Raw genomic sequence first — 11128 nt, forward strand, 5'->3', positions numbered from 1 at the left:
TAATATATATATATATATATATATATATATAGTGGTGTGTGTGTGTGTGTTTATCTTCGTGTTTATAGACTGATTTAGACTCACTATGTACATCTTTTTATTTACATGTATATCTAGCACACTGCTCTTGAATCTAGACACGAATGACTGATTGAGAACGTTTACTCTCGCTCATTGGGGCTATGCATGCAAATATATACTTTTCTTATCTTGTCAAAGATGTTCAAGATGTCATAGGTCACGAACCGAGTCATGCCGTGAATACAGTCCATGTTCAAATCTTAATGCAGTAAATAATCGCCTGCATCTTGTATCTGCTATGTGTTGCACAGTGCGGGTTCGTTTGGTGCTATCGATGATGTATTTGTGTCAAATTAACACCAAATCATCCCGTATTTGCATATTATACAGTTGATGGGTCTTTCCATATTGGGCTTGAAAAAGCATGCGTGGACTCTCAGCAAGAAGTATCTGTGAGTTTGGTATGCCGTGTGGCTGATGAGACAATCACCTTGGGGGAGGAGCTTTACTCGACACGTCAAGTATTGCACACTGGCGGCGCCTTGGATGGTATGTACCGATGGGCTTTTAAACTCAGTCGTTAATTCACTCTACGTTCGACTCGCTAGTATGTGGTTTGTCATATGAAAGCTTGCTATCAACACAGTCTAATTTGGTTATGCATATTAAACAATAAAATCAATGAGGGGTTTTCTCGATTTCACATCAATGTTCAAATGTGGGATTTTGCGCCTGATAATGAGATCACTGTCATCTCAAGGCGTCTCAAGCGAACTATTATCGCCTCTCAGCAAAATTCGCAGAATGAAGCCTGTTCTCGTAAATCGAATAAATAAACTGATGTACAAGTTTGCTTTCATGTTGCAGCCAGGACACATTCCTTTCCTTTCTCGTTCCACATCCCTATGAACAAACTGCCCCCGTCGCTTGTTTTCGAAAACCAAGCGTGTATACAATGGGCGGTGGTCGGGCACTACTACCAATCAGCTACCGGAGAGGTGAGTTTTTGCAAGGGTGGCCGATGGGTTCACATACTGCAGATAAATCAAACAGTCGATTGTGGTAGTTTTAAGTGATTTTTGGATAGTGGTTGTATGTCGTTGAATACGATTTTGTGTTGGACTCGCTGATAGTGTAATATGCATTTGATAGCCGTCACATGCTGCTTAGCGTTTATACGTGATTTTGATATAGCCTTCGCATGGACATATATAGCATGTGGCTACTAGCAACCTTACGAGCGAGCTCGATTGATATCGACTCTCAGCCATTAATACCTGAAGAGATATGCCTGTTTTATACATATTCTTTCTTGAAAGTACATGCAGTTTTCGAAGTACTGCATTATTCTACTCGGCTGCTGAAGTTATACATTACACCTTCTAGAGACTTAGGACCCTTGCTAGGTTGACGCAAGCAGAGTAATTTTTGCACGGGTCCTGTCATAATGGGTGCTCAGATGGCGTGATACACGTAGAAACGTCTTGTTCATTATATTCCCGATACAATCTAGTACCGAAACGGAAACTAAATTCATTACTGATATGGAAACGAAACTCTGGAAGTGATTCGCAATCGGGGTTAGTAGCAGACACATCCCTGCCAAGTTTCGGATAGTATCATGCTTGTATGTGTGTATTATATCTCGAATCGTTGCGAGTGCCTGCAGAAAAAGCAAAAATAAAACTGTCAGTTTTCGTTCCAGGGAAATAACATTACATACAAATGGGTACCGTGTTTACAAAAACATACATTTCAGTTCGCACACCAGGAAGAACATCTTCGTATCGCATCGCCAGGTCAACAAAAGCGCTAGCATGATACAAGCGAAGGATGCACTGCTCTAGCCCCGATAGACGCATCTATACACATGTTCATCCACAAACACACCCAGGTCATATATCGAGGAAGCTTTTGAATAAGCACCAGACTTCTTTAATACCAAAGATTTTCATAAAAATCACCTCGGTACATTCGGACACCTTTCCAGGTCATTGCCAGTTTGAGGGAAATTCAGAAGCAAACACTTTACTTGTCAAGTCCCGAACTCCGGCCGATATCTCACGTGAAGAAAAGACTATTTCGCATGGGTACCATGTCGGTTAAGGCAGAGCTCGACAAAGCCGTGTACCACACAAAAGAGGTACTGCCCAAAACCTTATAGCCCAAACTCTAAGCCCTAATATGGTCAGTAATTACTATTCAGCATTGCAGAATGGGCTTTTGCTAGTGCGAATACTTGGGTTTGTTAGTGACATTCGACATTCTAATGCTTCAAGTGTAAAGGTGAGAGGGAACTACACTAGATTGTCATATACACTTTTCTATAGAGGGTGCCATTCATACACTTCAACTCACTTCATGAATCAGAAACGTCTTGAGCATGATATTCCTGCACTTTATTTTAGAAGATCGTGTAATTAAGTCGTAAAGTGCTGTATATTGCTGGCTTTTTAGAACCTAACACTGCCTGCCACTGTGTACCCGCTCTGCAGGACATCAAAGTGACCATTCAAATCGAGTCAGATGTACCTAGCAGAGTGAAAGGCATCGAATTGTGTGCGAGGCAGGTATGTGGTTGTAGAAGCAGTACAAAGCAGTGCATGAAAGAGCATCTTAAAACCTGGGAGAGCTTGTAGATTTTTTTCTTCATCTGCAGAGTGGCGGATGTGGTATTTCTCCGGATGCCAGCTTCTACTGCAGAGGAAGACTGTTGTTTTGGCTCTGTCTGATTTAAACATGTAGAAATTGGGGGTTCACTACTGCTTATCCCGGCATGCCGATTCGTAATCGCTGCGGTATTCATTCTATATGTATCGTATACCTTCGTCTTAGTACGGTCGGCCAACCCCAGATCTTAGATCGTAGACGTAGTGCACCAATAGCCTCAGATGTATCAGTGCGCTTCACGTCTAATACCTAGCATACACAAATGACAGCATATTAATACGATTATGGATGATTTAGTTCATACCGTATTCACGTGGACGATTGCAATCATCATATATATGAACCATATACTTATGTGTATGAGGATCGTTATTCATTATTAAATTTGTAGAACAAGGTGCTGCGAGCGGATGGCAGGCTGCATTTCGTCAACAACAAGAAACCACTCTCTGTCCAATTAGATGCTGCACGAACGAAGGTAAGTGCGAGTGCAAATTCAGAGTAAATGTGGTATGAAGTGGGAATTCATCAGAAAATCTTGTGGTTAACGGCTCCTTCTTCAAGATTGCTGATTTTTTTAGGGGCAACATTTCTCTATAATTAAAACTTATTCAAATTCTGAAGTGAAACAACCTCACATGTACAGTTAGGAAGTTCTGAATCTGGGAACATGAAGGCAAACGAAACTGTGCCAAAGACTTGGGAAAGAACTCTGATATTGAAACCGAGAATGGACTCACCTCCCAAAAGCGCACGCACGCGGAAGGTACGCCTGATCACAGTAATGGAGGGAGGGAAGGGCCCCGTACAAAGTAGTTTGAGAGTAGGTTTGTCAGATAGCTACATTGTAATACAGGGTGCACTGGGGACCAAATAGCCCATTTTCATTTTCAATTGAGTGACTTTCGTAGCATGACTGGGGGCCATTTAATCCAGTTTCAGATTCGATTGAGTGACTTTCGTAGCATGTACTGGGGGCCATTTAATCCATTTTCCGATCCGATTGAGTGACCTTCGCAGGGTGTATTGGAGGCCATTTAGTCCATTTTCATATTCGATTGAGTGACTTTCGTTGAGTGTACTGGGGGCCTTTAAAATCCTTTTTTAGGTTGAATTAAGTAACTTTCGCAGAATGTACTGGGGGCCAGGTAGTCCATTTTCAGATTCGATTGAGTGGCTTTCGTAGCATGTACTGGGGGCCATTTAATCCATTTTCAGATCCGATTGAGTGACCTTCGTAGGATGTATTGGAGGCCATTTAGTCCATTTTCATATTCGATTGAGAGGCTTTCGTTGGGTGTACTGGGGGCCATTACATCCATTTTTAAGTTGGGTTAAGTAACTTTCGCAGGATGTACTGAGGGCCGTTTAATCCATTTTCAGATTCGATTGCGTGATTTTCGAAGGGTGTATTGGGGGCCGTTCGATCCAGTTTCAGATTTGATTGAGTGAATTTCGTAGTGTACTGATGGCTATTTAGTTCGTTTTCAGATTCAATTGAGTGACGTTCGTAGGGTGTGTTTTGGAATACCTCAAGCGAGACCTATACTGGTGTACTGATCAACGCCTGTGGAACATTCGAATTTGTTCGTCACCGGGGGTTCAGCCACAGTATGCGATACATCACACTGTAGACTAAACCCATATTACCTACTCCCTACCTCCATCGCACCACCCCACGCTTGCTATTGAATTCAGAATCTTGTTGTCAAGTCAGAGTCTACTGCGGGACTCTGCCCAACCACCATGTATTTCTTCAGTGAAGCGGGTACGCAGCTGCTCACGGTACAAATTACGTACCAGGTGGAGGTGAAGATCAGACTAAGTGGCATCAGTAAAAACGTAACGGTATGTTAGGTGATTTGCTGACCTACTCCACGGGATGTATGTCTGCGGCTGTGTCATATAAAGGCCATATTTCTCATTGCACAGATTGCCGGACGTAGAGCGGCCGTGGTGAACAGTAGTTTACACTATAGTGCAATTCTGTACACGTGACCACTTGATCCCTGTTCGATGCAGGTAGACAGGTTTCCACTAGAAATACCTCCCTGCGGGTCACGCGTGGTAGACTACCAAATACTTGAAGTTGGTGGCATACTGGAAGTATTGTGAAAGACTACTTGTGTCAGATGGTCACTGCATACATGATATGAATGTCCTTCTTATTACAGCGCTGGCTCTGCATATACCTGCACGTGTCACAAAAAAATGCATTCTGCTTCGAAGCGCCCGCAGAACTTTAATATACACTTTTTATGCGTATGAATAAATACAGCAATTCGTAAAATAGCAAACATGTGCATGTTCAGCAAACGTTCAGACAGAGCGTAATGTTGAGGATGGTGTTTAGTATATCCAACGAGCCTACTCCATTATTAATCGTGGTACCTCGTCCAACACACTGATTTTCGGTGTTACATATAGAGAAGTACAACACTGATTCTTCAGTGAAAGCAGACCTTGACTCGAATGTCTGCTCTACCTTTAATCCATCTATGCAGGTGCTGCTACCTTTCATTATCAGTGACAGCGTGTCGCTCAACTTAGCGTTACCAAAATCCCTGCCAAGGGCTATACGTCACCTAGTAAAACTGGATGACCGGGCGACAACCGAGTCGCTCCTGTGTGTGTACCATCTGAAACCACCTCAGAACAAACCTCCACACTATGCAAGACTCAACGAGGATAGCATAGGTAGCGAAGGCTCGTACTCATCGTATTCAGGTACAGCTTCTATTTGGACCTTAACCCAGCGTTTTGTTCTGCTTGCGTACGTGGTTCCTTGCACACGCGTCGTGAAAGCGAACTTAATGTCGTTTGAAGCGCGCACTGATAAGGATCTAATTCGACTTACTGATTTTACAGAGACGGATATGGCCCGATCAGATATGCGGAAGGGCAGCAGTCCATCCATGTTAGAAGTATGTAAAGAGCTTTCCAATCCCGGAGGGCTTTCTGCCTTTCAATTTTTCTGGTTGTTTATTTAGATAGATATGTGCTCCATTGATTTAACTCACTTATAGTCTATTAGAGGTATGTTAATCTTATATTCCGAGCTTGGTATACCTTTCTCAACCACTTGCGCACTCGACTGTAACCAGGAATCTCAGAGCGAATCAAGGACAACATCAACGTTCGCCCCATCGCCCAACTCCCCAGCCCCTTCATACTCGATAGTCAATAATCAAAGTGACGAGGTGTCGTAGTCTATTCGGTATACAGCTCTCACAAACCACGCTCATGGAATATAAGCAACTCGTATGAATCAAGGACAGGGATAGTACGCAACACTTATGTACGGATCACAGTGTATGAGGTACGCCGCTGGCGGGAGCGGGTAATCATCGTGATGCACACCCATCTCGTATCGCGCGTGGTATAATCTTTCACCGGCACTGTGAACAGTCGTGGAAAGCACTGTGTGCGGTAGCCATGTCAAAGTCTACACATATCAATGGCACACATCGCAGCCCAACGGACATGGGCCACTCCGTGTCTAATCGCCAGACGCGATGAGAAAAACTTTTTGATACCTAAACAGTCAGAGCCTACACGGCAGCTTAGTTTGCTTCTAACTTTGAACAATTTCGCGCGATTTCAAAGATTTAGCACAAATATGTGACCCATTTAGAGCCTTGGTGTGGGAACCCGGACGAGAATGTACAACCTGAGTGCTTCGATATGGAAAACAATATTCTACATACTCGGAATGTCGCAGTCTGCGGTAGCAGTAAGATCTGCGACACGCTGGACACAATCAGATGTCGGTGTAATCAAACAATCAACAAGCGAAGACCTGAAATAAGTTGGCGACTGCAACGTGGTAACTAATATTCCTGTTTTACTTGAACTAGTCTAAGTTCGTTGCTTCCTACAATTCAGTTGGACTACGAAGTTGCAGAAAAGAAGCACCCGGGGTGTGCATATAGACTACAGTAAATATGCTCAGACAATCCCCAGCACTAGAAAACCCACTAAAGTTCAGCCATCAGCATGTAAATAGACTAATAAAGGCCAATAGCAGGCCAGCGCGCTATCCATACCCCTGATCTGACAAGTTTGTCTCCGTCTCCGTAGAATGTACCACTGATATCGCGGTGAAATTCCTGTGCCGGTTAATTGTGCTACTTTTGATGAGAGCGTATATCTATTTCTGAAAGCCTCTCCCTCACAATCGTGGCACTTTAATTAACAATCGCTCCACACATGCTCTTATTTATTATATATATATATATATATATATATATATATATATATGAAGTATGCCTGACCAGCAATGTGCACGCAGAATTCCTATTAGCCGATAAGCATATGCACATACACGTGTGCTATACGTGAAGGCATTTGGTTCTTTGCGCCCTTCCCGTTGCGCTGATTACTAGGGTATACATTAGACATTTAAATACCCTCGCTGAGCCTATTTCCAGCAAGTGTAACACCACATGTCGACATATTCACGGATACAGCTTCTCGCGGGGGGTTTATACATCCGCGATAAACCGTTGCGAGTACTCTTCAAATGCTTTCACAATCTCGTCCGAGTGCGCGACGACGCTATCCCCCCCGTTGACCAGCTTTGCCAGTGTCTGCATAGCCTTTTCAAGAATGCCCTTCTCCTTGAACATGGTGCTCTTGTGCTCATTTATCTGACATTTCAGATCATCCAGCACTATCCTCGCCCCTACCTTATAGTGCTGGGCCACATTTGATGTCGAATAGCTCGCATTACTCAAGAACTTATCGTAGGCATAATCAATTACCTGCTGTTTCAGGCGCCGTTCTCGCGCTGAGTTAGTGTACGTCATGAACTCCACAGTATACAGCAACGTATACGCCCCTGTTGCCACACCCACCGCCTTCCACACACTGGGCTTAGACAGGACTGTGAAGCTCAGTGTTGCGCATGTGATGATACTCGACATAGTCAGTTGGCTCACAAGTGGCACAATGACTGCCACTCCCCCCACAGTCATCTCGGTGCTGGACAACCCAACACCGCTAGGTGCTGCGTGACCATTCGCAGCGCCCCCCGCCTGCGGCCCAGAGCCCATGAACAGCGAGTCTACTGCCCTAAACGTGCTGTAACCCAGTAAGCGCGGGCCGATCGAACGCCACCCTAGTGAGAAGTAGAAGTCGATATCTTCATTAAACCCGGACATCACTTCAGTGGTGAACACCCCTTCCAGCACACGCACCACACCCGGGGGTGCCGCAAGGGTCGCTTCGTTTTCGTGACGAGTGGCACTGTCTCTCTCGCTCAGGTTTAGTGCTGAATTAGTACCAGAGTAGCCGTTTGAGCTGGTGGTAGCCTGTTGTTGCTCATACCCACTGCTGGAAGACTCACCGTTCCCTGCTCTACTTTCCTCATTCAGCCGCGCCTGCGACTGCAGGCTCATGTTGCTCACACCCAACCCACTGTTCAGTCCAGAGCTTACCATGCTGCTCATTTCCTCCTCCATGTCGCGTATGGCTTCGGTATACCTCTTGTTGAGAGTCTCAGTACACACTTGCTCTAATTCCATGAGCAACTCTGTGCACAAGTACTCATAGAGTCGCTTCTTGTACGATACCATATTGTGTGGCCTGAATATTGCGTAGTCGAATCGCTTGACTATGCGTGCGAGGTTGTGATCAAGCACCGTCTTGAGCTCTTTGTCGAACATATCGGAAATATCACGAGTCATCGCGGAAATGATTTGCTCGCATCTTCTAACAGATGCCTCCTTTTGATTATCCAACGCTTCAATTTGTTTTCTGAAGTGATAGAAAGGTGGAAAATTGAGTTTAAAGGTATCCAGATGCTTTACGACAATACTTCCATAGAGTGCACGAAGTATTTAGAGTGGAATAGGGACAAATATCCCTTGGAAGCTTCCAGGATCCGCGTGGAAGTGGTTGGTATCACTATGACTATACGTACGAGATCAAATACTGCTCGAGCATAGCCTGCGAGGTCGACACAACGCACAACAAACAATAAAAAATCGGACGGATTGATGTCCATGTAATATAGTGCAACTATACAAATCAATAGTACTTATAGAAGGAGCAGACATACTTGCGGACAGCCAGCCTCGACACACACTCCCTCCGCTGTAGCTTAACCGTGTAGGTCACTCTCTTCACCCATTCGCTCAGCTTCACCACAATGTCAGATCCTCGCACCACGTGACCCTCAAACTTTGTCTGTATGGCAGACAAGGAGATACACTGTTCGAATTCGTGTTCGAACCGTTCGAACTCGTTGTATCGGCCCATTGGGCTGGGGTTAGATTCCTTTACTACACTCTTATCTGGCTTAGTCCTGTGCGTCAGGACCTCCTTCCCGGACACAAAGAATACGCGTTTATCTATAATGTTCGCGTCCTGCTGCAGTTCTTTCTTGAAGAACGAGCGTACCCGGTCTTTGTGCTGCTCTTGTACAGGCGTAACATCGTCCTCCATATCAGACCCATCCCATCGATTGAAAAGAATAAACACATTCGGTCGCGATAGCTTTTCGGCGACTTTCGTGAAGAAATTCATTTCCTACACACGAGAGCGCAATCAAATTTGTCGATGTTATTACTGGGAATATTTAGTTGCCTGTATGATGATATGTAAACTTCATGTGTCTGCAAATCTACATATAGATAAGCAACAGGCATCGTTGGAAGTACTCAGACCACACAAGCCAATAGAGAATTATGCCATGGGCCTGGCTGATAGATCGAGCGTGTAAAGTAGAGAGATTGTGCCACAAAATGCTAAACAAAATGACAATATAAAACATTTGTAGCTTCTCTCGACGCAAGTCATTCTGATTCGAGCATAAAACAATTGCAATAAAAGACGTCAGAATTTGTATTGCATATGCACCGCATATTTGCTGAGACCACCGAGTCACGCCAGACGTAATGCACCAGTAAAATCGTGTTTTCTTGGGGATCGGAATAGTACATACCGTGTGTTTGATAGTCGATTCTCCGTTAGCAACCAGCACAAAGACATCAGCATCCATACAAAATTTGTCAATCCAGTTATCATAGTTTTCGTCGATGTCTAGACCTGGAGTGTCAACAAATAAGACACCATCGCCGAGCAGGTTGCATTTTCGTTTATCCCAGAATACCCGCACAAACTGCAAAAATGAATCAGCATAACAAGTTCAAGGAGAGGCCACTCGAGATATTCATCTGATCGAACAAACGTAAGATGTTCAAGGCTGACTACAAAAAGCGAAGTGGGAGTGAGGTCGCAACTCAAAATAATCGGACGACAGTATTGAAATCGTCCCCCTGTACGGTATAGCGCTCAACGAATAGAAATGGACAACGGAGCTGTATTTATAAATTCTGAATGCGCAATCAAGCAAAAATGCGTAGTTGTATATACAAGCCTTAACGGAAATAGAAACTCCTGCACCTCATCACATATACATACCTGATACGCATCATGATCGGACTCAGGACACAGCGCATTGGCAACGGTCTTCACATTATCTATGGCCATACGCTTTTCGGGTGGCGGGCTTGGGGGCGAGTCTGATCGTTGCACCCGATTCAACCTTATAGAGTTGCTATTCTTCGCCTTGGGTTCGTGGCCCAATATGATGTAGGGTTCTTCGTCTGTACCTGTTACACTGCAGAAACAGCTGGTGGTGTGGCCTATTCCCATTGGCAGCACCTTATCGAAATAAGAAGAAAAATGCAATCAGGTATCGTTAAAAAATGCGCGGAAACAAATGCTGTAGAAAATTGCTATATATACGTATCGTAATAAATCATATCTCAAAGACAAAGATAGACTATCTCTTACTTTTCTATAAACAAAACTCCAGAGAACTTATACGTGCGTTTGACAGATCAGATCATCTAGATGAAGCAAAAAGCTACGAAAATGGGGTTTGTTGAATGCGGATCTGGGCAGTGTTATAGTTAGCAACTAAGTACTAGAGAAAATACTGTAGAGAGACGAGCACCAAGTTAACACCGATATCGACTAACCTTCTGCCCCAGCATACTATTGATGACCGTTGATTTCCCATTTGATGTATGTCCGACGAAAACAACTTTCATACTGTCTCGACGAAGCATTGCTGTGATGTTGCTTACAACCTCCCTGAATTGCTGAATATCCTTTAGTTTATGGATGTGATCAGACTTGTTGTCGTTCAACTGCTGCCCAGGCGCTACATGATGCAATTGATAACAAAAACATAGTGAACGACGGAACATGGCACCGTGGGCGCAACTGGTCTTTTGGAAGGTCCAGACTAGACCATCGCAAAAAAGAAAAAAAATGACAACCACACACGCTTCGAGACTTCCAACATATATTGATGGAGACTCTCTAAAAATACTGTCAATCCTTGGACATAAATCCTATGTAGTCATATTTCTGTATGTTTACAACCGTACACACACACACACACACACACACACACATATATATA

The 11128-nt window shown here is 44.1% G+C and overlaps 2 protein-coding genes across 2 annotated transcripts in view; one reads left to right on the plus strand and one right to left on the minus strand.

Annotated features, from left to right (window-relative positions):
- Positions 1-6936, plus strand: part of SARC_07693 (hypothetical protein) — a 7450-nt gene extending 514 nt beyond the window's left edge. The window contains exons 2-11 of the mRNA XM_014298360.1: positions 412-570; positions 889-1019; positions 2012-2164; positions 2517-2591; positions 3083-3169; positions 3338-3457; positions 4390-4539; positions 5196-5418; positions 5560-5615; positions 5796-6936. Of these exons, the coding sequence (XP_014153835.1) occupies positions 412-570; positions 889-1019; positions 2012-2164; positions 2517-2591; positions 3083-3169; positions 3338-3457; positions 4390-4539; positions 5196-5418; positions 5560-5615; positions 5796-5900 (1259 nt within the window). The 3' untranslated portion in view covers positions 5901-6936. The remainder of the gene's footprint in view (positions 1-411; positions 571-888; positions 1020-2011; positions 2165-2516; positions 2592-3082; positions 3170-3337; positions 3458-4389; positions 4540-5195; positions 5419-5559; positions 5616-5795) is intronic.
- Positions 6511-10864, minus strand: SARC_07694 (hypothetical protein). The gene is made up of 5 exons (XM_014298361.1): positions 10680-10864; positions 10117-10359; positions 9638-9814; positions 8753-9222; positions 6511-8448 (listed from the first exon to the last, which is right to left on the minus strand). The coding sequence occupies exons 1-5, from the start codon at positions 10767-10769 to the stop codon at positions 7176-7178; spliced, it is 2253 nt and encodes a 750-aa protein (XP_014153836.1). The 5' UTR covers positions 10770-10864; the 3' UTR covers positions 6511-7175.
- Between the last annotated feature and the right edge of the window lie 264 nt (positions 10865-11128).

Source organism: Sphaeroforma arctica, assembly GCF_001186125.1.
Source record: "Sphaeroforma arctica JP610 unplaced genomic scaffold supercont1.626, whole genome shotgun sequence".
In the NCBI taxonomy this organism is placed as follows: Eukaryota; class Ichthyosporea; order Ichthyophonida; genus Sphaeroforma; species Sphaeroforma arctica.